General features: G+C 35.5%; 8 protein-coding genes, 1 long non-coding RNA gene and 2 pseudogenes across 14 annotated transcripts in view; 6 read left to right on the forward strand and 5 right to left on the reverse strand.

The window, feature by feature from the left end:
* LOC111304665 (uncharacterized) overlaps positions 1-27,596 on the reverse strand; it is a 51,554-nt gene that overhangs the window by 23,896 nt on the left and 62 nt on the right. The window lies entirely within an intron of this gene.
* Positions 1,846-4,615, reverse strand: LOC111305927 (methylsterol monooxygenase 1-1-like). Its single transcript, XM_022903798.2, has 5 exons — positions 4,282-4,615; positions 2,809-3,131; positions 2,305-2,452; positions 2,110-2,142; positions 1,846-2,020 (listed from the first exon to the last, which is right to left on the reverse strand). The coding sequence occupies exons 1-5, from the start codon at positions 4,609-4,611 to the stop codon at positions 1,976-1,978; spliced, it is 879 nt and encodes a 292-aa protein (XP_022759533.2). The 5' UTR covers positions 4,612-4,615; the 3' UTR covers positions 1,846-1,975.
* LOC111306360 (uncharacterized) lies at positions 4,862-5,921 on the reverse strand. The gene has a single exon (XM_089750610.1). The coding sequence runs from the start codon at positions 5,570-5,572 to the stop codon at positions 4,862-4,864; it is 711 nt and encodes a 236-aa protein (XP_089606736.1). The 5' UTR covers positions 5,573-5,921.
* Positions 6,798-9,750, forward strand: LOC111313825 (5'-3' exonuclease family protein). The gene is given in 9 exon segments (XM_089751076.1): positions 6,798-6,830; positions 6,832-6,993; positions 7,219-7,272; positions 7,347-7,517; positions 7,620-7,784; positions 7,845-8,052; positions 8,055-8,083; positions 8,290-8,351; positions 8,353-9,750. Coding segments are annotated over 9 exon segments (1,041 nt in total). The 3' UTR covers positions 8,510-9,750.
* LOC111313013 (two-component response regulator EHD1-like) lies at positions 9,950-13,371 on the forward strand (annotated as a pseudogene). The gene is made up of 5 exons (XR_016331422.1): positions 9,950-10,221; positions 10,951-11,103; positions 11,230-11,617; positions 11,717-11,793; positions 12,275-13,371. The product of XR_016331422.1 is annotated as a two-component response regulator EHD1-like (transcript).
* On the forward strand, positions 13,444-16,372 carry PFC1 (Ribosomal RNA adenine dimethylase family protein). Its single transcript, XM_022901463.2, has 10 exons — positions 13,444-13,721; positions 13,805-13,954; positions 14,069-14,125; positions 14,221-14,319; positions 14,521-14,616; positions 14,841-14,925; positions 15,138-15,190; positions 15,360-15,443; positions 15,663-15,773; positions 15,887-16,372. Exons 1-10 carry the CDS (start codon positions 13,515-13,517, stop codon positions 15,950-15,952), a joined length of 1,008 nt encoding a protein of 335 aa, XP_022757198.2. The 5' UTR covers positions 13,444-13,514; the 3' UTR covers positions 15,953-16,372.
* LOC149512752 (uncharacterized) lies at positions 15,987-16,639 on the forward strand. The gene is made up of 2 exons (XR_016331424.1): positions 15,987-16,178; positions 16,435-16,639. It is a non-coding gene; the product is annotated as an uncharacterized LOC149512752 (long non-coding RNA).
* Positions 16,640-17,992, reverse strand: LOC111306361 (AP2-like ethylene-responsive transcription factor SNZ). The gene has a single exon (XM_089750613.1). It carries the CDS (start codon positions 17,413-17,415, stop codon positions 16,840-16,842), a length of 576 nt encoding a protein of 191 aa, XP_089606739.1. The 5' UTR covers positions 17,416-17,992; the 3' UTR covers positions 16,640-16,839.
* On the reverse strand, positions 18,098-21,818 carry LOC111304671 (Protein kinase superfamily protein). 2 transcript variants are annotated; one of them, XM_089750609.1, is made up of 9 exons: positions 21,519-21,818; positions 20,897-21,050; positions 20,695-20,785; positions 20,506-20,580; positions 20,328-20,416; positions 20,030-20,148; positions 19,400-19,540; positions 19,051-19,127; positions 18,098-18,605 (listed from the first exon to the last, which is right to left on the reverse strand). In XM_089750609.1, the coding sequence occupies exons 1-9, from the start codon at positions 21,715-21,717 to the stop codon at positions 18,459-18,461; spliced, it is 1,092 nt and encodes a 363-aa protein (XP_089606735.1). In that variant the 5' UTR covers positions 21,718-21,818; the 3' UTR covers positions 18,098-18,458. The 2 variants fall into 2 exon arrangements, with proteins under 2 accessions (XP_089606735.1, XP_022757199.1); XM_022901464.2 differs by having other exon boundaries at positions 21,621-21,813.
* LOC111304673 (xyloglucan endotransglycosylase/hydrolase protein 8-like) lies at positions 22,138-23,231 on the forward strand (annotated as a pseudogene). The gene is made up of 2 exons (XR_016331423.1): positions 22,138-22,563; positions 22,739-23,231. The product of XR_016331423.1 is annotated as a xyloglucan endotransglycosylase/hydrolase protein 8-like (transcript).
* LOC111304674 (RING-H2 finger protein ATL80-like) lies at positions 24,694-27,117 on the forward strand. Of its 3 annotated transcripts, none has more exons than XR_002691871.2 (4): positions 24,694-25,480; positions 25,913-26,010; positions 26,186-26,590; positions 26,835-27,117. XR_002691871.2 is itself a non-coding variant. In XM_089750612.1 (4 exons), exons 2-4 carry the CDS (start codon positions 25,322-25,324, stop codon positions 26,526-26,528), a joined length of 600 nt encoding a protein of 199 aa, XP_089606738.1. In that variant the 5' UTR covers positions 24,698-25,003; positions 25,296-25,321; the 3' UTR covers positions 26,529-26,752. The 3 variants fall into 3 exon arrangements, 2 of the variants coding, with proteins under 2 accessions (XP_089606738.1, XP_022757201.2); XM_089750612.1 differs by lacking the exon at positions 26,835-27,117 and having other exon boundaries at positions 24,698-25,003; positions 25,296-25,480; positions 26,186-26,752; XM_022901466.2 differs by lacking the exon at positions 26,835-27,117 and having other exon boundaries at positions 24,700-25,003; positions 25,306-25,480; positions 26,186-26,752.

Consider the following 27,596-nt stretch of genomic DNA (forward strand, 5'->3'; position numbering starts at 1 on the left):
TAATATTATAAAATTTTAATTCAAATTTAAATTGATATTTTTACAAATCGATGTGATTTAGATTAAATTTTATTAGTGTGGCTTATTGAACTTTTAAATTAAATTATTTGTTTTTTCTATATTATTTGAATATAATTTTTAATATATTAAATAGATTTGAACATAAAATAATTATTTTATTTTATAAAAATTTTAAAAATATATAATTTATTTCGATTCAAATTTTTTTTATTTTTTTATTCGAAATCTAATTTAAATTTAACATATATTTAATAATTAAATCGAATCAAATACTACTATTCTAAATCAAAATTTTCCTCACCGCTAACTATAATATATGATGCAATAAGATGGGATTAAATGTGATTTACTTGTAATAAAATGGGTTACTAATAAGGAGGTAAGAATTTTAATCGTGAACTAATATTTAATTTAATTAATTTATATAATTATTTTTAAAAATAAAATAAAAACTTACAATTTAAAATAATAAAAAAAAATTGTCGGTGACCATAGGGACCCTATAAAAATCCGACAGAAAGGACTAATCCGAAACTTAAACGTGAATGAAATTTTGGGCATTGCATTTGGTGGTTTCTGCAAGTTGAAAACCCTCATGTACGAGAAACGACATTAGATAATTTAATTGAAGCTTTTGAAATCATTTTGTGACTCAACTTACATAAATATGGTTATCACATTTGTTACACATATGTCGACCCAAAAAATTTCTTCTGCCACTATAAATCCTAAGGTAAAAAGGCGTGATTAATTATAAAATAAAAGATAACTATAAATCCTCTCCAATTGTCTTCATAATTGCATTTTAACTTGTTACGGAAAAATGACAAGATTTATGAGAAGAAATATTGATCTATATGATACTTTTTTTTATTCAACATTTTATTAATAAATTACATATTTTTTTAGCATAAGGTATATCTTTAATAAGTAATTAATTATATTTATTAGAATTAGAAGTAGGGAAATTAGTTCAACTTGTATTCGGTAGATTTTGACTTAACCTCTTAAGATTTATTTTTTTCAATTGAGTATCGGGTCAAGTAATAATAAGAAAAAATAGTGTTTGAATCGGATTTTAGATAAACTTGACTCGACTGACTCGATATATATAAAAAATTATGCTTTAATAATTTATTTAGTTTTATATTTATGTTAAAATAATATTTTATTAATTTCAAATCAGATATAATTTTATACAATATCAGATCGAATCAATTTTAGGTATGAAAAATTAAAAATAAAACAATCATTAAGTTGAATCGAATTTAAATATTATATATATAAAATCAAATCAAATTTAAAATGAATAAAAATTTATCTCAATTTAATCTATTGTCATCTCTAATTAAAGTAGCAAAGCACTATCTCATATTCTCATTTATTTGAACTAATTTGGCCATATTGTCTATGGTGTAGGTATTTAATTACTTAAACGGTCAATGGTGTTTGATTCAATGCTCAATTAGGTCATTTACCAAACTGTGCGATTAGGCCATGGTCCAATCATAGTTATAAGTAGGCTATTAGAACTAGTATTTATTTTGGCGGAAAAGAGGGAAAATTTATTGATAAATTAGGCATTACCATTGATGATTTTTTTTTTCTAGCCTAAAAAGGAAAAGAGCTAATGTTTTTGAGTCTTGAATTTTTTTTTTTTGTAATAAAAGCCGCAACATGTGAATAGAAAAAATTATATGTATTAAAATTTAAAATCTCAAATGTATTAAATATTTTTTTATTAAAAATATTTATATAAATTAATTAGATTAAATTTCAAATTTAAATTTTATCCTTTTCAAAACTACATCAAAACTTGAAGAATTCCAAAGAAAATGATATTTTTCTTTATTTCCCATTCTTTCACTTGTCCTCCAAAATAACTACAACGTAAAGCATTTTCTTTTTGAGATTCTTCCATGGAGATATTTTGTCCGCAATCTACCATCTAGTTTCATTTTGTGGCTCGCTCCAACTGCTTCTTCACCTGCTCCTTAAGCTACAGAAAAAATTTAAGCTGTTTTATAGAAAAAAAAAAAAAAAGAAGAGAAGATATTAATAATTGATTGACTTGTTTGTGAAATATACCTTTTTAACAGCTTGTTTGTGTCGACGGTAACCCTACATAAGTACAAATTAAAAGGAAAAAAATAAAAAAAAAAGTTTTCAAAGTTAAAAATTTATGCTCTAACAATTAAGACAAATTATTCTATATGATAAAGATATGGGATTTTGCAGCATTTTTCACACATTTAATGTTGTATTTTGGATCGTTTATAGTACCTTGTCAGTTCCATAAACATAATCACAATAGGTAAAGACAGACGCAAAATTGCTTTGGCTTTGTCTTCCAACATAGTGATGATAATCATGATACTCTGCACCCCCATAAAATGGTATGAATCGGGAGGGACTCCAAGGGAAGTTATACCTACATAAAATTCAAATTCTTACGATTTTAGATATAATATATATATATATATATACATATATATACGTATGAATAATTTTTTTAATTTAATAAAATTTTTTTGTTTTTTATTTTTAAAAATATCATTACATAATAATTACGTGTACATTTTTTTCATGTATACATGACATTATCAATAATAAAAGGTTTTAAAAACTCAACCTTACTGGATGATATTTACTATGGTTTTGTATTTATTTAAAAGCATTGAAAGTATCCGATTTCTTGTCGGTACAACATTAAAAAATTGTTCTGCTTCTGCATTTTTTTTATTCGATAAGGCAAAGTTTGGAGTTATAAAAGATAAGAAAATTTACCCGCTGTGCGTCTCGATGGCCTCAGCCTGGCGCAGAACTGTCCAGAGCCACAATGTGATGATATGGCATGGAACCATAGCTGGACCCAGGAACGTTGGGATTCCCAAAACTAGGATTTCTGCCCAATGGGCGTAAGGAGCAGCAAACCCAAACGGGGCATTGTATTCATGGTGCACGTAGTGGATTTTTTCATAGCCCCATTTGCTATGCAGCAACCGATGAATCCAGTAGTTTGTGTAGTCCTCGATAAGAAAATACACCACCAATTGGCTTATTACCTCCCATTTTGATGGCAGTGGTAAGCTTGTACGGATCCCAACCCACTGCATCAACACAAGAACATAGGCAAGATGTTCTAAGTAAAGGGAAATATTTCTATTTTTTATTTGGCAAGAAAGGTAAATGACATACTTTAAACTTTTTTTTTGCTTCAGTACATGCAGGACATGTATTTTGTACTTGTTTACATGCGTTTGCCGAATCATAAATTTGTTATAATTTACAGGTGATTGATGCTTCCTAAGTATTGCCCCATATCTTATACTTGTTGAGAATATTGATTCAAATCCTATAAGAGATTTATTTAAGATTTGTTAGAAATTTGTTTGAGATTTGTCAGATATTACTTGATGGATAAAAAGACTTGCAAAAAAATAATTTCAAGAGAAAGAAGATTTTTAATATGTAAGTTTAACTTGTAAAAGAAGAATTCTAAAATGAAAGAGATTCTTAATAGGCAAATTTGACTTACAGGAAAAGAATTGAGGAGAGAGATTTTTAATGGGCAAATTTGTATGGTTATAAATAGGTGAAGTCTTTACAGGTTAAGTATGAGAAAAAGATATAAGAGAGTTGTAGGGTTTTGTGAGATAGATATCCCATAGGAGTATTGAAACTCTACGTCTTATTGGTGTATATATTTGTTTGTGAGTGGATTAGAAGAGACTAAAAGGGTCCACATAGGTATGATATATGGGAGCATATAAGTATGTGTTTGGTTATGTTGAAAGGGTGCACAAGGGTTTGAGTTTGTGTTTGTTTGGGTTGATAATACTCCATAATACTAGAGGAGATTGAGAGTATCTTATGAGTATCGATTGTTGAGTGAGGTTGATGATATGATATAAGTTTGTAATTCTCTACAACTAGTAGATCTTGTTTCTCATCCATGGATGTAGGTCAGTTGGATCGAACCACGTTAAATTATTGTCTCTTATGTCTGTTGGTGTGATTGGATTGGAGGCTTTTAGTCCAATAATACTTTAATTTCTTGATCCAAAGACAAAAGAGAAGAGGTTTAGTTTGGCTTGAAATTTGAAACAAACAAAAAAATAATGACAATTAAGGATTTAAAGCCCGCATGTATCTTCCCTCCTCATCACTAAGCCTCGACAAAACAACTAAAAATCAAAAGCCGCCATGCAGCAGCTCCCTCGAATATTTCTCTATGCCTTTAAACTTAGGTCGACGTACCTTTAGGGCAGGGAAGGAAAAACCAATGAGAGGACCCACGACAAGAATGAACTTGTTGACGACATCTTTATAGCATTTAAGCAACTCTGAAGACGATCTCTTGATTCTGGGTTGAAGCTTGAACTTCTCCATGTTGTTGAACCAATAAAGCTCGATCAACACATATGGGAGAGGAACCAAGGAGAATACCAAGAACAAGAAAAGGCAGTTGTGGTTAAACAAAATATAGTCTGATTTCTTAGCTGAGTAACCATACCACAATTTCTCTGCTAGTGTTAGTTTTCTCCCTAGATCCAACTCTGCTCCTTCGAGGCTTCCATACGGCAGCATTTTTCCCTTTTGTTTTCTATCGTTTGCCAAATGCTAAGCATGAAGATTGTATTTGTGTATATATTGATAGAGCTTTTAAATTATACATAGGAAGGCTTTCTTGGTCTCAACGGAAGTAGGGGATAGGTATTTGGTATCATTATTAGCTAATCTTTATTGATAAAATGTTGAATTTCTAATTTTAATGACGAAAAATCAAACTCTTTGTTTTTTATGATTCGTTGGATGCGATGTACCAAATTATATTTACTTACTTTGGGTCCCACTGTTTGGTTCGTCTGGTCTCCATAGGATCCTTGCCGACACATGGTAAGAATTTTTTACCCACGTCAACTTCATTTTCACCATATTCCTTGGTAGGTAAATATTCCCTGGTAAAATCACTGTCACACCAGCTTGAGCCACTGCTTCTACAAGGAGTACAAGCCGTTGTTGTGATGGTTGTGTAACCATGAGGAGGCGAAGCAAAATCTGACGGTCGAGATTTTTCCTCGATCAAATCACGTAATGATTTCCAGCGTATGATATCTTTAACTCTCACAGTAATTTTGATTTCACTTTCTTTGTTTTCAACGTCGAGCCGTGAATTCCTTGTTGACAGTTTACGTGTAAGGCTTCTAGGCAGGATTGAAGGAGAAGTCATGAAATGGATGCGTTTGACAGCGTTGATCATTGCCTTGAATGCTGAGATTGTTGTGGAGGCAGCTTTTGATCGGCTTCTTTGAAGTCTCTGTGCATAGTTTGGCTTTGCATGGCCAGAGTTGAGATCAATTTGAATGAGATTTCGGTTGCTGCTACAATCCTGGCAGGCTTTTCTTGGAAATGATTTGAACCCATTCGAGGAACACGAATTGGAGTCATCCCGAAGGAAATCTTTTAGCATTCGGGGTCTCCGTTCTAATGGGAAATGCTTTCTTTGTGTAGCATTTGTGTTAGAACATGAACTGAATGAAGAAGCCATTGCAGAAAAACAAAACAAGATTTTAACTAAAATTACAAGGAGAAAGAACTTGAAGAGAACTGAAGTAGTACGTAGGAAAGTGAGAAGCAAGAATATAAATATGTGAAGGGAAGTAAAAGAAGAAAGAAAGAGGTAGCTTCTAGGGGGTGGGGGAGATCTCCGGGTAAGAAGCTGATCATACAGGGTGAAGAAGCCATGGTTTTGCAGTAAAATAAGAGTAAGATTAAAATAAACGGAGAGCAATGACAAAGGACGCAGAAGCGTGGATGTTTCTATCTTGTACCTTAAACATTTAGATGAAGGAATATGAAATTGAGAGATTGAGTAAGATCTGATGTCATCCAGGAGAAATGAGAGTATGACGGTTGACCAGACTGATAAATCAGTTTGTTAGTAGTTTGTGAAAGTCACTTAAATTGTCAATTTGCTGCGTCACTGAGTATAATCACATCAAATCAAACCAATCCATATCAAAGATTCAAAGTTCAAAATTTTGTTGATCAATAACACTCTGAAATTGATACTCATAACATCATCTACAGAAATACAGGGATTTTCAAGGAGGATTGGTTGGCCTAACATTAATTATGGTTAATTTTGTCAAAAAAATCATAAAACAAATTATTCCATATGATTCATTATAATTTTGGAACATATGTAGATAAATCAGGTTCGGAAAGATAAATATTCCATCAAATAAACCTGTTTTATCATTGGTGTAGGAGTACAAGGTTTACTATTTACATAACTTAATGTTGTAGGGTTCTTCAGGACAAACACTGAAACACAAACAGAGATATATGTGAAAAAGATGTTTTCAGATTTCGGCAATATATAATATCTGATAAGTACTTCTCTGATCCGTCAGATATTACACATTGACACCTGCGATATCTTAGTTCCTCCGATCGGTGGACCCCCTTACCAGGCAGCATCCAATGCTGCCTCTCCCGGACAATTTGGGCCAGCTCTGTCCAAGTTAAATCGGGCTTCATCAGGCCAGTTAAATTGACTTCAACTTGGGCTTCATTAAATGGGCACCGCCAAGTATCTTCCAACGGTAAAAAAACCGAGGATCTGACACATTTATAAGGAATGCAAATCGTAATGGTGCCAATTTCTTCATCTCCGTCTTCTACTTTTTCTTGTTTTTCTTTGAAAATATTGGTTCTTAAATAGGAGTCTTCTTTGGTTTTTTTTTTTTTTTTTTTCTGGTTACTTAAAAATGGGGGTGGGAAGCAAATTCTGGGTACTTCTACAAACCCTATGCTCGACTCGAAGGATTCGATTTCCTTAGAGACAGAAAGGTCGCCATTGATATGTCCTTCTGGATAGTCCAGCACGAGACTGCCATCAAGAATCATGCTACTAATCCTCATCCCAGACTCACTTTCTTCCGTATCATATTCCTTTTTTCTAAGGTACATCCAATGTCTTTTCTTTTCTTTTACTCTTTTTTTTTTTTTTTCAATTTACGAGAGTGAGAAATTATAAAGTTGATTTACAAAAAAATTTGCTATGGTTTGGAGTCTTTCCGGTATTTGTTTTGGACGGAACTCCGTCGCCGTTGAAATCTTGAGCAAGGATGGCTAGATTTTTTTTGTTTTTCTGGCATTGATACTTCAACTTTGACTGTGTTCAAAAAGGGTGTTTCCAAGGAGAGGAACGATGCATTTTTAAAATGTGTTAACAGCTGTGTGGTGAGTTAGTTTTTGTTCTTTTTTTTGCAATTTGTTAGCAATTTTGTTGCTGAGAATGAGGGGTTTTATTGTAGAAGGTGCTTGGACTATTGGGAATGCCAATGCTGAAAGAAAAGGTTGAGGCTGAAGCATTGTGTGCTCAGTTAAATAAAGATGGTCATGTTGATGCTTGTATTGCTGCTGACAGTGATGCATTGCTCTTTGGGTCTACTTGTTTTATTAAATGCATTAGGTCCAATTGAAAAGTAAGTTTTACCAACTTGATCAACTATTTATTCTTGTAAATGTACTGATTCCTTACTTTTAGTTTCAAGCATTGTCAATCATGGGAATATTATTATAAGTAGGAACCATTTGAATGCTACAATATGTCAGATATCCAAGCTGGTCTTGGACTAAAGATGATACATTTGATAGCCATCTCTCTTTTGGTTGGAAATGACCATGACCTAAATGGGGTGCAAGGGATTGGGCTTGATAAGGCGTTTCGTTTGTACACAGATTTAGTGAAGTGAGATATTTTATAAGTGTGCATATACATGTAAACTTGTCCAATTATTTGCTTTCTGTAGTTGTCTAGGGTATTTGGTGATATCATTTCTGTAACTGTTCGACATAATGTTTTATGTAGATTATATGAAATAGGAAAAGGAAATGTACAACTATTTCAGGATGAAATTAGATGTGCAGATGATGTTATACCTTGTTCGGATGAGAGCTCTGGAAAGCCAAAGCAGCCTCATTGTTCCTTCTGCGGGCACCCATGCAGCAAAAAATCTCATTTAAGTGTAACTGCTCATCCTGTGATAAGGTTCATTTTCTTAGTTGTATTTTCTGATTTTCTTCTTTGTTACTATTATTACTACCTCACTGCATGGTGATATGTTGCATTGCTGTTTGGGCATCTTTTACCATGTACTTTGACTTTAAAAGCTGGAATTCTCTATACTCTTAATTTGGGCAGTGTGAATTTCATTGTTTCTTTGCTAAGTACTTTTCATGGTGTATGAACATCAGGTTAGAAAAGAGAAGGACAAGAAAAAGCATGGGAATTGGTGGATTAAAGTCTGCAACATGATTACTAAGGAATCATTTTCCAAATGATGCGATCATTGAAATGTACATGTGCAACAATCACAGAATGTTTACTGGTTTGTCCTGCATAGTCTCTTACATTATTTGTTTTGCCTTTGGTAGTAAGGCCCTGACTCCTGCCAACCTCCAAGTTGTTGAGTAGGGGTGTCAAAGGCATTAGATGTCCTTGTATTATTTTGAGGTCTGGTCATAGAATTATCATTCTGTTCAGCATTTGATTAATCTTTTAGTTCACATACTATAGCTTAGATTGCGGAAAGATTTTGTTCGTCTTTCCTGCATAAATATAATGCCACTTTATCTTTTAGTTTCTTACCCTATTCATTAATGGTTTACTCCTCCAGAACCATTTATGTCATTGCTTTTCAAATGCCACAGCTCAGAATTGAAGTTCAAAGCCCAATTCTTGTTGCAATAAAACTTTGTTTGAGGTCCTTCTGTTAACCATTGTAATAGCCAAATACCAAACTATGTATTCAAAAAGTAGTTTAGGCAGTGCTCAAAAGTTTCCTTGCTCCCCACTCATCAGAGTGGGGATAGAAACCAGTTTGATAAATGAAAATTCATATCTTTATCATGCATATATTAATCTGTCAATGGCTCATTTGCATCAGTATAGGACTGCAGGCTACTTGGCTGTTGAAAATTCAGTGGGTACTTAAACTTGGGTGTAGTATTCTATAAATGTTCTGGAATATTTTGCTAGTATGGGTATCATTAGGCTAGTTTTCTCTTCTATTTGATCCTATAACAATGAATGTAGCCAAGGGAAGGGTTGTTTACATTGTAAGGTTTTGAGTTGCAAAAGCAGAGGAGATTTTCTCAGTATGCATGAACTGTTTGACCTCACATTAAATGCTAACTGGCATGCTAATTCATTTTGTCGTGTATTGGATTAATGAAAACTTTGGAGCATACTAACACCTTTATGGTGATTGTGAATGGTGCAAGATAGAACCCTATTTATTGCAGTTGTTGAACAAATCTGACCCTTATTGTTAGACTATGCTACAATAAATGAGAAATCAGGTACCAAGATATTGTGCATGAGCTTTGTATTTGTCATCTCATCAATATTGGTTGCCATTAGGAAATAAGGTTTTATTTGATATTTCTGTCTATTATCATCTTTGTTGATATTATATGGAAACATTCTTAGCACATTAATGGCTTCAACTACCTTGCAGTCAAATTAGTCAAAGTAATTTTTATTGTGAAAAGAAACGTGGAACAAATTTTGAAGGCAACTTGTTTGACAGTTTTTTAATGTGATAGATTTTTCAATCTCTTAAGATGGAAACTCATTACCCAGTTTATATGGCAAGTTTAATTGGTATAAATAACATGTCAAAAAAATGCTGGTTGAACTGTCCATTCACTGCATTCTTTTTTAAACTTTTTTTTTTCTTTTCAGGCACATTTTTCTTGTTTTCTTTGCTGCATTCGAGAATCAATTTGTTGTTGCAGGCTATAATTACCACTCATTTATAGAATAAAAGAAGCGAATAGTTTTACATCATTGTTAACATAATCATAAGCTAGACAAAAAAAGTGCGTTACAGAAATTTCTTTTGGACACTAATATGCCTAAAAGGTTAAATTTGTGATATATAAGCAGCTCGAGGTAGCAAAGAAATATATATTATGTTTACAGAATAAGCTTCTCTGTGCGTGTGAATGTGAGCTTGAACTTAAAAACACCAATATTTCCCATACACATGAACAGCAAGATGGCTATCTCTGTTGAATCCTGCATAAACACTGCATGTGCAGGTGTTACTGTTTTACTTGTGGATGGTGATTCAACCTGTCTTAATATCATATCAAAAATGCTTCACAGGTTTGGCTATAAAGGTATTTGAGTTTGAAGTTAGACATCACTTCTTTGACCTCAGCCTTGGATATACTAGATGTCTGCTTCTTCTTTTCATGCTATTGCAGGAGCCATAATTTTTTAGCTTTCATGTGCCATATGAAGATATTTCTCACATTTTTTTTGACCAAACTTCCAACCTCCCCACGTTCCCATTCCTTTCTCTTCTAATATTAAACATGAAATCCCCCTAATTCTTGGCTAAAAACCTAACATAGTCTATATTGTGAAGGGTAAATATGATTATAGGTGTATTCCTCGGAACATAATTGGGAACTGTATGAGCAGTTCACATAGAAATTTCACAAAGGGTGGTTATATCATTAGGGTTCATGGTTACAACAGTAATCGGTCATAATCCTATTCTCAGATTCTAAGATTTGCAAGGAGTGAGATTTTGATTATGCCTTTGTTGATTCAGACAGCCTAACAAATTACAGTATTTTGGATCTATTTTTCCATTTCCTTTCCAGTAAAGATTGTTGAGAGAACCTCTTGCGCAAGAGTTCCTTGATATTGAACTTTATGAATATAGAAATCATGCTCAGTTTGGTTTCTACAACAATTTTCTATTATATTCTGTGATGCCATACTTTGAATTGAAGATTGTTTTTGTTTATCCGTTCTTCTTGGATAGCAGTTAAACTTCTTTAGATTTTCTTGTCAATCACTTTATGTACTAAAAGTTTGTGCTTTGAGTTCCCTTATAGTCATGACTGCTAAACGAGCAACTGTTGCATTTTGCGTCATACGGGATAGGAAATACAAAATTGACCTTATCCTAGCAGAAGGCTGCCTACCTGATATGGATAAATATGAGCTACTTGAGACAATGAGGAAAATCTCTAGGCTTCCTGTCATTCGTAAGCAGTTCGCTCCTGTATTATTTTGCAATCACTCTTGTTCTATTAGTTTAAAATATTTTTCAAGCAAGTAATTCTTTTTACTGATAGCATTTATTTGTGGTTGCTTGTTAATCTCATACATAGTCATGTCTGCCGATTGCAATGGGAATGCTATGCTAGGTGGCCTCTTTAAAGGTGCTATGCTATACCTTGTCAAACCAATCATCATGGATGATCTTAAAAACCTATGGCAGTTTGCATTCATTAAGGAAAGAGAAAATGGACTAGCTTTGGAAGAGATAAGTGGTATTGAGGAGCCATCATCACTGGAGAATGCGTCAGGTGATGTAGAGTTTTATCAGTGAAGGAAGGCAGAATCTCCAGAATGAGAAAAAAAAAAGATCACATGAAATGAAAAATGACGAGGAGGAGGATATTGGTGATTCTGCAGCTCTAAAGAAGCCAAAGCTAATTTGGACTAATGAGCTACATAATAGATTCTTGCAAGCTGTCGAAGTACTTGGTATTGATAGTAAGTTTCATACTTGAATTCTCAAATGGATTTTTATTCTGTCTTGTACTATTGATTATAATGGCAGCTGGTTTCTATTCTTATCTCCTTTCTTATTAGGAGCTCATCCAAAGAAAATACTTCAGCATATGAATGTCCCTGGAATAAAGAAAGAACATGTTTCAAGCCATTTTCAGGTTCGTTCTCTGCAATCATTTTTTTTTTCCATTTCTACTAAAGAGGGTAAACTATAGTAATGCCCTTGTTGTCTTGCTCACTTTACTTTAGCTTTCTTATAATACCCTTTAATGGGAATCCGTTGCAGAAGTCTAAATGTACCCATAGGGTAGCACAATCTTGCTTCAAATCGACATAAAGGCTAATTATGAGTAGGAAGAACCAGGTGGGGAAGGGAGTGGATTGGTTTTGCAAATGTGTTCCAATTTGCTGAAAGCAAACAATCTGAAGCTTGATCATTCAATTCCATTCAACTATTATTATCCCGGAATCATATTCTTTCTTAAAATTTTAATTTAATTTTGCAGAATGAACTGGATATAAAAGCATTAGGCAATGTGTTGCTCTATTTTTCTTCCAGCCCATCTTTGCATATCCTAAGGTTACTAAGTAACATCATGGTGCTCGGGCAATAAAATTTGTTTAATGTTAATTTTGCAGAAATATCGTCTCTCCTTGAAACGGGAACAAGATGCAATTCAGAATATCATGAACATAGGTTCCATTGTAGCACAAGTTGCGTCTCATCATGTTTTGTCTCCATTCAGTCCACAAGAAGGGTTTCATCAATTTTCAGATATGCAAGCCATGACGCTAGCAGACCAACCACATATCAATGTCCTAATTCAGGAGAATCTTAATGGTTCCATGCCTATTCCTTCCCCTGTTTCTGTATATCTGCTTAAGCATGTAGATTCAAATCATAATGACGCATCGACAATTAAATTTCAGCAACAGATTCAGTTCAACAAACAGCTAGATTCTGCTTCTCCTGAATTTAATCAAACTGGTGACAGGGTCACAAATAATGAAGGACTGGTCGGTTTTCATCAGATAGGGAATTCGGAACAATTTCTGCTGGAAGAAACTGATCTTTTCGACATTGGAGATTCTGAATTGGAAAATTTATTACGTTACCCAACAGTATTTGATGGTTCTTTGCAAGAAAAACAACAGCAATCTGTGCTACAAGAGCCATTGCAACTGCCTCCACCACCACAGGATCAGGAGGAACATGATACTTTTGGCTCTGAAAGATGGAGAGAATTTAATGAGTTGTTTACCATAGGCAAAGAAACAAGCCAACTATTCTATAATGACGATTTTGATGGTTCTTTGCAAGAAAAAAAACTGCAATCTGTGCTACCACAGCCATTGGAACTGCCTCCACCACCACAGGATCAGGAGGAACATGATAGTTTTGGCACTGAAAGAGGGAGAGAATTTAATGAGTTGTTTACCATAGGCAAAGAAACAAGCCAACTATTCTATAATTACGATTTTGATGGTTTCTGATAGATCAATCAGTTTCATGTCCAGGGATATAACCTGGTTTGTTTTGAGAACCCTTGAATGCTTCAGTTTTTGGTGCAAGCTTGATTGGTGAAATCAAGGCTAGTACAATATGTAAAACAACATCCAGTATTAGGGGTTTTACAGCTAGTATTTCAGATCAAATATTTTTGGTTCTATTGCTGTTGTTGCTCTTTGTTGATTGTATTGGAAAATACATATAGATTAAAGAGTTTATTTTTATTTATTATAGTACTAATAATTATGGTTTAAATGATAGTTTTCCTGTAATTTTTTAAAATTAAGATGGGTAATTTTGGAATAAAAATATCAGGAGATAAACCGACCCAAGCGTTTTTCACTTGTAAGTTTCTCGCAAAGGAAAAGCATGACCCATCTTTTCCACTCTCTCCCGCCAATTGCTTTCTTCCCCACCCTTGCAGTCCCGGCGAACACTAGCGGTGCCGGCGGACGGACCCAAACGACGTCGTTGCAAATAGCGTCTGCTTCGAGGAGGAGCCAAGATGATGACTACCACGCCACTCTGAAAGCTCTCAACTCCAAAGGCCGCTTCCCTAGAAAATCCCTCGGCCAGGTCTAATCACCCCCCAACCTGTCCTTTTCGTTTTTGTGTATTGGGATGCCTTAAACCAATTGAGGAATTTTTAACATACGCAGCATTACATGTTGAATTCTGATATTAACAAGCAACTGGCGCGTGCGGCCAATGTAGAGGAAGATGACGTTGTATTAGAAATCGGATCGGGAACTGGTTCTTTAACCAATGTCCTTATAAACTGCGGTGCCACCGTTCTGGCCATTGAAAAGGTCCGTTCTTTTCAACGTCCAATTAGTGGTAATGAAATTTTACTAAAGAATGTAGCTCAGGGGTTTCTTTCTCTCTCTCTCTCTCTCTCTCTCTCTCTCTCTTATGTGATGCAGGATCCTCATATGGTAGCTCTTGTAAGAGAAAGATTTGAAAGCTCGGACAGGTTCAAGGTAAATTTAGGATATTGTCTGACAGATATTTCTTCTATACTGATTATCTTCTTTGGGTTTTGATTATTTTTTAATATTATATGAACATTTTATAGGTTTTACAAGAGGATATTGTCAAATGTCACATTCGTTCTCATATTTTTCCAATGTTGGAAAGTAGAAATGCTTTGAATGCGAGCTCCATTCGTGCCAAAGTAAGAACTGTGCTTCCTTTAGTTATTGTCTTTTGAATGATTTTATATTTGAAACTAAGTTAAATTTAGATTTTGGACCTTAATGTGATGCTAAATGCTAATTAGGAGAAGCTCAATTTATGAATAACAGATTATCTTTTTTAATAAAAAAATGCCCATATCAATCTTATCCGTTGAGGGTTTATACCTTTTTTTTTGCAGGTAGTTTCTAACCTACCCTTTAACATAAGTACAGATGTAGTTAAACTACTTCTTCCTATGGGTGATATTTTCTCTGAAGTTGTTCTCTTGCTCCAGGTTGGTAACATTTTTACTTTTACTTTGTTTTGTTTGTAAAACTAATACTTATTTGACATCAAATTCTTCAAATGTTTGGGTTATCATCCACATCATGTGTGAGTTAGATATGAGGTTGAGGATGGTAAACTCTTGTATCTCTCTATGTTGATTGTCTCAAGCTGTTGGAGTCATTATCGTATTCACAAGCTGGCTTATTGACTGTAATGCTTGAATAATTCCAGGAGGAAACAGCTGTGAGATTTGTGGAATCATCTTTGCGGACATCAGAGTACCGACCCATCAACATATTTGTTAATTTTTATTCAGGTATTTCTATGTAACCCTTTGTTCAGGATTACATTATGTAAATTAACTGTACTTTTAACTGCATCATTTGCTTTTGATTTACTGAACTCTTGTGCCTGGTGATAATTTGATTGTTTTTTGAGCTTTCAAACTCTATGCAGCTGGGAAGAATCTTGTTGTCGTATTCCTGATCGTTAGATTGTTTCTAAAAACTTTTGTGACTATTTTTTCAGAGCCTGAATACAAGTTCAGTGTCCCAAGAACAAATTTCTTTCCTCAACCTAATGTAAGTCATCTAATTAACGTTGAGGCATCATAGTCCTCAACATTATAAACTAATCTAGTTTCACCTGGAAAAGTTCCTTCTCTCTAACAAGGTCCACTATCATGAACTATCTTTGACTTAACTTTACTGAAAGGATGGATACAAAGGCTTCATTTTTATGCTTATGTAGGTTGATGCAGCTGTTGTTACATTTAAGCTGAAGCAAGCTTCAGACTATCCTTCAGTGGTCTCCACGAAAAGCTTTTTCTCAATGGTTAGTCAATTTCCATGTTGAGGCTGCTTTAGTTTTTATTGTTAGTAAAACTCTGAATAGTCCATGGAGGAACTTTAACTAAATCTTCAAGCTTGGCTTCTGACCTGTTTTGGGATGACGTCCATATATGTTTTCTGATGATAAAACATAAATTACTACTTAAATAAAGTGATATCTTGAAGTTATTTATTTAGGAACTTTTATTACTTGAAAACTTAGGTGAATTCGGCATTCAGTGGAAAACGGAAGATGTTGAGGAGATCACTCCAGCACATATGCCCATCCAATGAGATTGAAAGAGCTCTTGAAGATGCTGGCATTCCAACTACGGTGAGTTTCAATGAAAATTGACACTTTCTTTCTCTTTTAGATGCCATTTTGCTCAATTGGCATTAATCTCACCTCTGCATTAGAGTTAGTTAACACTCGAAATCATCATGCAGTCAAGACCAGAGGAGCTCGCCTTAGATGATTTTGTGAAGCTGCATAATATAATTGCGAGAGTGTAACGCTGCTCAGATCTTGGACATTTATTCATTGCAAATGTCCATTTACTCTCTAAGAGCTGCTAGCTTCCGCAAAGCCATATGGCATGGGCACAAGATGCAGACACTTACACCATATGGATGGTCTTGCAGAAGAAAAATGCAACCCAGGTTCATCAATGAAGGACAGTGCGGTAGAAGTCTCTTTGATCTCTGCAGTCCATCTCAAAAGCAATGCCTCCGGCAGAAGGTATATCTAGTGTAATGAAGTCTTTTTACAAGTTCTGTTTCAACACCTCACCCAATATTTAATTCATTAAATCTCAATATTAGAGGTCCAACTATCATAACATATATCAATTGTACAGAAAACATGTGCTTTGGGTTTGCTACTGTATATCTTACAACATCAAATTGAGTACCCGATTTTTTGTTTTTTGTTTATTTATTTATTATTTTGGACATGCAACTGGGGAGTGTTCCCATCTTTTCTCAATTTTATGCAGACAGGAAATCAGATTGGAGATAAGTCACTGGAAGCAGAGAAAAACAAGAAGTGGAACCAAACGCCATGAAAGTAAAGCAATCAGGGATTATTATAGGACTATACATTTATGAGAAGCCACCAAAACCCATGCATAATTTTTTGAAAGAAAATCACTGAGATGCTCGTTGCATATTTATATTTGAAAAAAAATCTCATTTAATGTGTTTCTAATTTCCTCTTAAATTTGAGATCACAAATTCGCATTCATCCTTCGTCCTCCCTAATAAACGATAAAAAGAAAGATGGAAAAATGAATTAAAGGAAGAAAATGAATAAATTAAAAGGCAATAAAACCAAATTGCCTGAATTAAATAAAAAAAAAAACTCTGATCTGTTTCTCCCCTGTTTCAGCCATGTCTGTACCTCAACCATGAAACTTGTAGACAAGATCCAAAGCCCGTAACTTATTCCCCAGACGATCAAAACCCTTGACACCACCCACGAATCTATCTTCACTAATCCTCCTTTCCTCCGCCGCCGCCGCAGACGACGGCGAAAGCTGCCTCTTTGCCCTCTTATTCATGATAAAGCATTCCCTCATCCTCTCCTCAACCTTATCAATCGATGTCTTTGAATTCCCCTCTGCCTCAGCTTCATTATCATCGCCCACTTGCATCGGCTCACTACCATCCTCATTGGCGGCGCCAGTGGCGGAGGAGAGAGAGTTTTCTGCTGCAACCAGTAGCAGAGGAGGCTGAGGAAGTGAAGGACATTGAGTTTGGGTAGCGGAGAGGAAAGAGGAGAGAGAATGATTGGCGTGATGAAGAGAGGAATAGATTTGGGAGAGGTAGCTTGGGTCTGACGTGGCAGGGAGTTGTTTTGCCATCTGGGTTGCCTGCTCTAGTGAAAATACTAGCTCTGTTAATTGTACTGCCGCCGCTGGCGGTGGCAGCAGTTGCGATGGTGGCTCTGGCTCTGTCATGGTCATATTATCGTCCATGTTTCTTTTAATATGAGTGAGTGTTGAGGGGATTTTGAGGATTATATGAAAGTACAAAACAGAAACACCACTGCTTTTTTCTTATGTCAAGCAATTGTGTCCTGTTCCCGGGAGTTTTCTGAAATATGTAGAAAACTTCTTTTTCAATGAGCAAAAATGCGGAAAACTATTTTTCATTGGACAGGACAAGCCCAGGACACGATCTAAACCTTTTCAGTTCTGTGTAGTGTTTTCTTTGAGTGAATAATTTCTGAAAAATTTGTCCTTTGCTTTTCTTTTCGTATGTGATCATTGCAAATGAACTAAATTCTAGAAGGTTCCGCGGTAACCGACCAAATTTGACAGTGGAAGATTATCTAAACAATGGGAATGTGAAATATGACCTTCCATAGGGTTAGATGGTGAACCGAGTAGGGTGAGGGGGGGCTTTTAGATAAAAAAGGGGGGACAATGATTGGGGCCATCCATTATTTTCTCCTGGTACAGCCAAGGATTCATCGATTAAAGTAGCACTACCCTGTCACAAATTTTTTGCCCAAATCATAGTAACAGATTTAATGAGCTCAACAGAGAAAGAAATAGTTAAATGCAGTGCTCATATTTCATTTTGGCAGGAGCAAATATTGTTGCCATGTTGACATGACATCCATTCCTGTCACTTTGGTTGTTTCCACTAAAAAGATTTACCCAACACTTACTTGAAAAATTGGGGAATTAAACTATCAGATTCATAGCACAGACTTGCTTGTGCGGTGGCAAAGGCACAGGCAGACGCACATGCTTACACACACTATCACCAGGTTTCTTGTGTTAGCATGCACCATCATACACAAGCGCACAGAGGAAACGAGCACCATTCTGATAGAATGTTCATCTTAATCAAAATAAGTGTGAATCAATAGTCGCATATACTACTCGTATTGATCTTCCTCATACCAAAAGCTACATATACAATTTACTAGAATTTGTTCCGCAGATAATAATCTTCTCACACAAAGTTTGTACCTACAGATGTGTACCAAACACTTTCAGTCTCGATGTCTCTATACATTCAGCATTCTCAGATAGTCATCTATTATTGACATAGCAGATGAGCGGTAACCAGAGCCGAAAAGGTTGTAGTGATTTAAGTAATGATATAACAGATAAAGATCTCTCCTCTTCTCAAAGCCTGGTTGTTTGGGCATCACCTGGTAAACGGAAGCAGGACGAGAAAGTGAAAATCAAGCTCAGGTTGTAGTGATGGGGTTTTCTATAACACACTTAAATCAAGATAATGTTGTTTCTGGTTAATTTCTAACTCAATACCATCAAGAGACTTATAAGGGGTAGTCAATCATTAAGGTTTATGCTTCAGCAGTTTCGTGGGATGGAATGGCATCGAATGAGTCGAATGGAGGCCTGAATGAATGTAGGGTTTGGAGGTTGCTGCTGCAAAACCTTTCAATTTTTTGAAATCAAGTGCTAGTGACGACACAAGATAATAAGGTGTCTTTCAATGCAAAGAGCAATTATACAGGAATTTGATTAATATTTAAGCTTCTCAACCAAAAAACTTGCAAATAGAAAGACTATGTAACCAGTAAAGCTTTATACACAACAAAAACATATAAAGCTTTTTGAAAACAACATTACCTCAAAGTAAGAACTGTAGAAAGATCCTCCAAAGCCAGCGCACCATGACATTCCAAATTCAGCCTCATTATGTCCATCTGTAGGGGGCAGAATGATATGGTGAATTAGTTCTTTAAGAAGCTATTTCCACCTGAATTCATGCTACCACTGATACAATAGGTAACTCAACTCCACAGTATCTTGAACTTAAATTCTTTTACATTCAAGCACAATACCACCAAAAAGTATATTAGTTCCTACAGGAGCGCTAGGCTGCTGGGACAAATTAAAGTTTATCCAACTCCGAATGGATGAAAAGGAAAAACAAATATATCAATACAGTGATTTATTGACAGAAATAGTGACTTACAGTAACAAGCAGGATCAAGTATAACTGGCTCGCCATTCTTGTCAGAACTGATATTCCCGCTCCATAAGTCTCCATGTAACAAGCATGGCTCTATAACAATGTTTTCAAAAAGAGGTGCCAAGTTCTTTATCAACCTTTGTCCTGTAAATAAGATTTTCATTGGTATTTGAAAAGAGTATGACTTGGACTTTGACATGCTAATGTTTCATTTGATATAGAATTCCTAAAAGCCAATATTTCACCTAATTGTTTGTGAAAAAAAAAAAGTGTTGCACTTCAACATTCAGATGTTTTTGAATCATCTCATTAATTCATAACTTGTAGACAAAAGAAGGTAGTCATCACTAATAACTTAAGTTGGACTAGTTTAAATGTCATTACCAGCATGCAAACAACCAGAAACCAGGAGACATTCTTTCATAAATTATGCAAATACTCTGCAATCATCAATTAAAATACTTGTATGTTACAACATCATTGATAAATGCAGCCACAGATATAATATTCAAAACACCATTCTTTTCAAGGTAGATAAACTTATTCCATCATCTGTGTTATAGTATATATGGCAAGTCTTGACATAGAAAGTACATAAGAAAAGTAGAAAAAAGTATTCTGAACAAGGAAAACCTTTTTGATAAATGGTTGAATCACCATACTGGTCCTGTGCTAACTTCAGCTGGTAACCTAATCTATGCTCTCCATAAAACTGAATCCAATCAGAGCACCAAGTATTTATCTGCGGAGTACTACAAAGGCAGCACATATTCAATTGTTAAAACTTTAAGGAAGCTCCGAAGCGTAGAGGACATCTTGAATTCCTCAATACCATCAAAGTAAAATGGTAAGCATGGGCAAAATTCTTTTAAATGGTATTAGATGAATGACCATTTAGATTGACAATGATAATGGCCTTTAAAAGACGCACCTGCCAATAGTATTATCAACGGGAAAACCAAAGCCTTTTTCCGATTTCCCAGCTTTATGCATTTCAGCTAGCTTCCTTCCTAACACAGACTAAAAGATGATGACCAGTTAGAGTATCAGAGGCAAATTACTTTAACTACTATCCAACAAAAAAAATAAAAATAAAAAAACTGAATCACCTGATTGCTTCTTGATGCACCAAATTCAATAAATTCCATAATGATGTAGGATCCACTGTTTCTAAGGGGTCCAACCTAGAATGATTAACAAAGTACACTTAACAGTTTTTCTGCATAGATAACCAGCCTTAACACTCGAGAAATTTAAGAAACAAAATATTCAGCATTAGAGTAAACTTAGACTCTTACCTTAAATGGCTTAGGCACACGAATTGTTCCAGTTTCATACATGGCACCTAAACCAATAGCCTCTGCCTCAAACATTGATGGACCAATACTCCTGATCCAGTGTTTTCAACAAAATGAAAACTTTCATTCCTTTGACATGCTATAACTCAGCTGAATTATAAATGCCTAATACATCAAAAGTTTTGAACTTTGCACACCACACCTGTTTGTTTTAACAAAGAAAGAACCAGCATCAGTGTCATAGCGATTTGCAAGATTGATGCAACCACCACCTACCGGACGAATCCTTGTAATCTGGGTTGCTTTTCCTTCCGTGAGAATCCATTCTTGGATAGGATCATCACTCACTGCTGCCACTGTACGATAACCATAAAAATGAAGCATTATCAACCAATTTCAAAAGTCCTTTCAAGAGCAATTCCATAGTACACAGGCAAAACCAAAAAGTAAAGTTCATAACATCCACAAACCAAAGTTTCGATATTTTTCTAGACCACTTACACTAGCTCCACTAAAGTTCAAAACTTTCAAAGCTACGGATAAATTTTCACTTTCATCCAAGAAAAGTTGGACTTTTGCACTACTGCTACATGTCTAATAAAGATGATTATATTTGGGTCTAAACAGAAATTTTAGCATAGCAAAGCTGCAAAGGAGGAAAAACGGTTTAAAGCAACTACTAGCAGAAACAGACATTAAAATCTTTCACAAGAACAAATAAATGGTGGGTAGTGGGAATATTGTAATTTGAAACGATCGCATAGTTCTCAAATCAAATTGAATAATGCAAAAGAGTTCAGAATACAGAAGATTTCAATCAATACCGGCGTGTTTCCTCAAACCCCGTTGATGTCCTGAAACATCTAAATTCAGCCACAAACAAACAATTCGAGAAAAAAAGGCGGTGTTGGTGTAATGTCGCTTACTGGCAAATGGTCTGCGTCTGGTGAAGCTAAGTCGAGGAATACATGGCATAGACGGAAAAGAAACGCTGAGAGAGATAAATCCCACGTGTGCTACCATTATCTACAAGACTACACAATCTCTCTCTCCTTCTGCTTCTCCTTTACTCTCACAGACAACTAGAGTGGTACTCCTGTCCCAAATCCTGATAATGTGTCAGGTTGTTATTGGCTACGTTAAATAGAGCTTTGGCCTGTTTGGTTCATAGGTTAGCCCTAAAACTTTATACAATGCGGTAGCCATTCAAGTTTGTCCTTAGTCGTTACGGCAAAAGGAAACGGAAGATATTGTCTTTTTTTTTTCCTTGGACGAATATTATTTATATTTTTATATTCTCAAAATAAAAATAAACTAAAAATGGTTTTTTTAAAAATTATTCATTTTATCTTTTCTCGGAATTGAAACACTTCTTGTCCTTTTGAAATCCGAATAAAAATCTTTCCCATCTTGTCTCTCCTGTCCTACCCCAGAATAGTCATATTGGCTATTGGGATGTATCATATATTCAGGAACTCGATTTCACACTTGCTACCCAAGCATTGACCCACCAAATAAGACTCTCCGTTTCCTTTGATAGCGAGCGATGGCAGATCCAGCACTTCACCACCAAACCCAACCCATCAAAGAAATTGCCATAGACTACACCCCGGAGGCCTGCACTCACTGCCCTGTCTCCAACTCAATCACACTCACCTTGATCACCGAGGAGGTGCCAGGTGGCGTTCCACCACTCGATTCCTCTATGGCACTTTCAGTTCTCTCATCCAATGCCCCAAAGGGAACCCCAGTGGTCTAAACTTCAATATCTACCTTTCCTCCCTCGAAGGAGACAAATCCCAAGACGAGATAGACTTCGAGTTCCTCGGCAAAGACAAACTATAGTCCAAACCAACTACTACACTACAGGTTTAAGTTTCAAGACTCAGCCTTTCCACTTATTTTGAAAATAGTAACATGTTGTTTCTCTGTAAAATACCTATCTTGAATTTCATAGATTCTTGCATTAAGAAAAAGTTACCCTTTTTTTATGTACTAAAAGGATTTGCTCTGTTCCTAAGGTTGTGTATAAATTGTGATGTAGGAACTGGGAATAGAGAGCAAATTCATGATCTGGGTTTTGATTGCTCTGATGGGTTCCATGAATACACTATCAAGTGGAATCCGGATTCTATAGAGTGGTTGATTGATGGGAAGGTGGTGAGGAGAGCAGAAAAGAAGGAAGGTGAGGCATTTCCTGAGAAACCTATGTTTTTGTATGCTTCAGTTTGGGATGCAAGCTACATTGCTGAAGGGAGATGGGCTGGGCCATACATTGGTTGTGATGCACCCTATGTTTGCCTCTATAAGGATATTCAGGTGCCTTTTGCCACAGCTGTGGAGTGTTCTTCTGATTCATAACCTGGCTTCCTGCTTATGGTGAGTTGGGTGTTTTAAGTGACTGTTGTTTTTGCACTTTTGAATTGAAGTATCAATCCTCAAATTGTGATTTAATAAAATCTATCCTGTTTTGATGGGGGTGTAAGTTGTACTTTGTACTGTATTCGGCTGTTGATTATAAATCCCCTTTGGCTTCACACACAGCATTCAGCAATGTCATATAGTTGCTAGCAACTTTTATGTATATTTGGTCTCTGATCCATAAAAGATGTGAAATTGTAAATATGGGAGGAGAAGACTGGATTGTACGGTATGTATCATTACTGCTCTTAATTGATTAGTAGCAAGGAAACTAGTTGCTCTTACTGGCCAACAGATTGATTCATTCTGCTTTCTCCCTGGTTTTTGGATTTTAGTTGGTATAGCTTAGTGAATATCTTATAGCTTATAGACAGAGCTTCAGTGACCTGAGTTGGATGGAGAATGGAAGGGTAGCCCTAGGTATGCTAAGTTGCATGACAAGTTCTAAACTTTGAGGTTAGCTCACAATACGGCAAAAGTCCACAACTTAACAGTGATTAGCTTTGTCTGCCTCTCTCTTGCATTTCTGCTATAAAGCACACAGCTGCTGCTTCAGCCATGAAAATATGGCCTCAACTTCATTTGGGCAACTTCTACGAGCTTCCAAGGTGCTAGATCCTATTTGAAACCATTAGGCCTCCAATCAAAGGATAAAAGTTCCTCGTGCCACCAGAAAGCAATGACTCTGGTTGAGCTAATATTGGGTCAATACTCATCGAGCAAAGGAATCATCTTGCTCTATGCCGGTGCTACTTCATTATATTACCCTCCCAAATTGGGAATCATCCTGCTTTGTTATGATTGAAATTAAATGATGTTAAGGCTGAATATGATCACTCTTCAAGACATGTTAAGCCTAGAAAGAAGTGGTTTGATGATAATGATGTTGCGAAACACAAGGTCCACTACTTAAACAACCAATTATAGGACCAAAATTCAAATCAATCACAGATATATAGAAAATTTTGGTGTAAGGGAAAGTCAATTATTGATCATACTATCAAAGGCTTAATCCAAGGAAGAAGTTCAAAGTAAAAAAATATGCCAGGTATGTTCGTGCATTAAGCGTGCATGTTAATCATCATTATTCTTGAATGATTAAGACTTGATTTAAGAAAATAGAGAAAATAATTGCAAACTGGGACGTCTGGTGGAACCAATGTATTGAAGAAAATGCGCGTGTTGAGCAAGGCAAACATCTTCGAATCAGATGTTCTTTGTTTATAGAAAGAAAATCTCATTAGCAAGCAAAGCAACATTCACAGATAAAAAAATGGTATTTTTAGAACAAAGAACAATCCCAGATGAGTTCCAAGTATTCTTCTTCTGAGCTGTTAATTGTTAAACCAGATACTGAAAAAAAGAATCCATCTTTTCTAGACAAATTCTATTGAGTCCTGGTTCATCATTGGAAGGTGGAAATGCTTAGACGACACCGTTAAGCTATGCCCTCTAAATAAAAAATCCTAATCATTGGACCTTAGACTAGGCTTATCCAAAGGCAGCAAAGTAAGATAAAGGAAATGTAACAGAGATGCAAAGCAGCAGACAATGAGATTCTCTACCTTGAAATTGAAACATATCACCTTGCAAAAGAATCCAATAAAGATTTATATCCACTTTTTTTTTTACCATTGATTCTCTTGGAATTTTGCCGCGAAAACTGACTACCTGCTTCTATGTCAACCGTCCGATATACTAAAATCCTTTGGAGGGTCCACGGCTACAAACTGGACCCCTTGAATACAGTTCCAAAGATGAAAGAAGAAGGAAACGAACTGTCTTCTTCCTTTCGCAACTCTCTTTTCTCAAGTGTCATCCCCATTATCCATTCATGGCCCCTCAATATTAACTCTTGACTCCATCCAAGGCAATATAACTCCATGTGGTAGGTTTATTTTGTGATTAGAAACAGGCATTTTTCCTAGTTTTGCTTTGAAACATGCCGTTTCTCGGAAAATTCTGATCTGGGTCTTTGTTTTTTTTTTTCTTTATTTGTATTCATTGCTCCCTCTCTGCCTCTCTATTTTTCTTTTAGGCCTTAGTAGTTTGTTTGTGTACAATCTCTTTTGTATGTTATCTTGTTATAGCTATAGGAATTTGGGGGTGTTGTTCTGGTTTCCTTTGTTTTTACATCTTACTTTGGTCTTGTGATTGCCGCTATTGGTTTGTTTTTGGAGTTGGTTCAAGAAACAGGCAGTTAAAGATGTTCAGTTCAGGCACGAATTTGATCACAACTGTCATTGGTTTTGGAATGAGTGCCACTTTTATTGTGTTTGTTTGCACAAGAATAATTTGTGGGAGGATTAGAGGGGCCCTGTCAAGGGAAATGTTTCGGACTGAGTCCAGGATTGATTTTGAACAGGTACATTTCATTCTCTGAACTGATTTTTTTATCTGATAAAAAGAACTTTTCTGTTCATTAATTTCCTCTCTTTCTTTGGTTCCCCTCTGAGTTCTTGTATAGATGGTATGTGACGTCAGGTGGCCTGTTTATATTCAGATCACCAGTTTCTTAAAATTGTAGAGCATAGGTACTGAAAATCAATTTCTTAAAATTGATGCAGAAAAGAACCAGCAGTGGACTTGAATTGGATTTGATTCCTTGTCCTCACATCATTCATATATTCAGAACTCCTTGCATATATAGCCAAAAGGCTCCTGCTCCTTGCATATATATATATATATATATATATTTATCAGATTAGATGTTTCTTTTTTGGGATGAGGGATAAAGTATCAGATAGATGTTTCAGTTTTGAGCTTTGGGTTTTCACCATTTCTTTTTTGTTGGCAGCCAGAGCAACAGATTAGAGGCGTTGAACCAATTGTAGTTGCTGCAATACCCACCTTGAGGTTCAACAGTGAGGCGTTCAGCTCTACAGAAGATGCACAGTAAGTTCAGCCATTCAGTCTCTTTTATAAGTGGAAACTTCATTCCATTTGTCAATGATGGCCAAAAGTCCTATTCCCCAAGTGGTTGAGGAAACCTTTTAGGTGGGGAATAGAGTTTTCGTATTAAAATTGAAGATAGATGACAATAAGGTTGACTACTTTTCCTTCTGCGCAGATGCTCCATATGTTTGGGTGAGTACCAAGAGAAAGAAGTTCTAAGAATCATGCCTGAATGCGGCCACTACTTTCACCTTTCTTGCATCGACGTATGGCTAAGAAAACAATCCACATGTCCATTCTGCCGTTTACCATTGCAGGACTCTTCTGAAGCAAAATATATGAGACCAGCAACATTCAGGATAACTCAATCTATGGATAGTCCTGAGACTTTAACTGATCATTCTCGACAGTGGTTTCTACCATGCCCTGAACGTTCCATAGGAAATCAAATAAACCAAGCTCAGCCTGATTCTGCTTCTAGAAATTCTGAAATGAATGCAGGACAAGCAGAAACTTGAAACTGATTAAGCAAAGAGAATGGTCTGCCTGGTCAAAGAGCAAAGATATGCATTAGCTCCTCGTAAGCAAGAAAGGGTTCATCAAGCACATAATGATCTCTGATTGAAATAATTCTCATTTCTTTTCTTTTTTTTTTCTTTTATCTGAGGTAGCAAAATCAGGATAGTTTTTTTTTTTTTTTTGTCAAAATTATAACAAATTTGAGAGGATAATGTTCATTTTATTCTTGACCCTTAACTGCATGTGCCCTAAAACCACATAATCTTTAACATGAAAACCCTTGCCATTAAATTCCTTGCACGCAGGACGGAAACGGATTCTCATAGGGTTGAGAAGGATGAGCTGAAAACAACTGTTTCCAAGACCCATGGCCATTCTCTTCCTCACAACAAGACCCAAGACCATTCTCGACCATTGCAAACCTACCAGGCCCAAGTGGCTTCTGTGGCTGTGCTCTTCCTCTGATGATTGGGAAGGCATTGGATCGGCCTACCAGCAGCTTGCCTGTGGTATTTCCTCCAACCTGTTTTACAATCAGAATAGCCTTTTTTTTTTTTTGAAGAGATTACAATGGCCATTTTAGAAACATTTGGGATTTATGACTAGATTCGTCAAATTAGCGTCACACTTAATATGTCAAATCATATCCACTTTCAAATCCAATTACCACTACATTTTATTTACTACTTTATATTTGGATAAAGAAAATGGAAATAAGGAAATTAAAATGGTTCCATTTTCAACTAGAAACCTAAGCAAAATACACAAATTGCTTAAAAGAAGATAAGAAATTAAAGAAATTGATCAATATATAAATGGCAAGTTAAATTAACACATATTTTACAAACAATCATGAAGTGTGCTGGTAAAATATTTTTAATGATTAAAAATTAAATTCTTATAATTTTAAATATATAAAATATTAAAACATATTTCAAATCTTACCTGATCAGATATTCAGATTAGATATGGGTTAGGTTTTTTTTATCCCCAAAATCCAACCCACCCATTCTTTTCTTTTTCTTTTTTTAGTAAAGAAATCTTGCATCCGATAAAGGAAAAAGAAA

This window comes from Durio zibethinus, chromosome 21 (assembly GCF_047325235.1).
Source record: "Durio zibethinus cultivar Kanyao isolate XHJ-2024 chromosome 21, ASM4732523v1, whole genome shotgun sequence".
Taxonomy (NCBI): domain Eukaryota; kingdom Viridiplantae; phylum Streptophyta; class Magnoliopsida; order Malvales; family Malvaceae; genus Durio; species Durio zibethinus.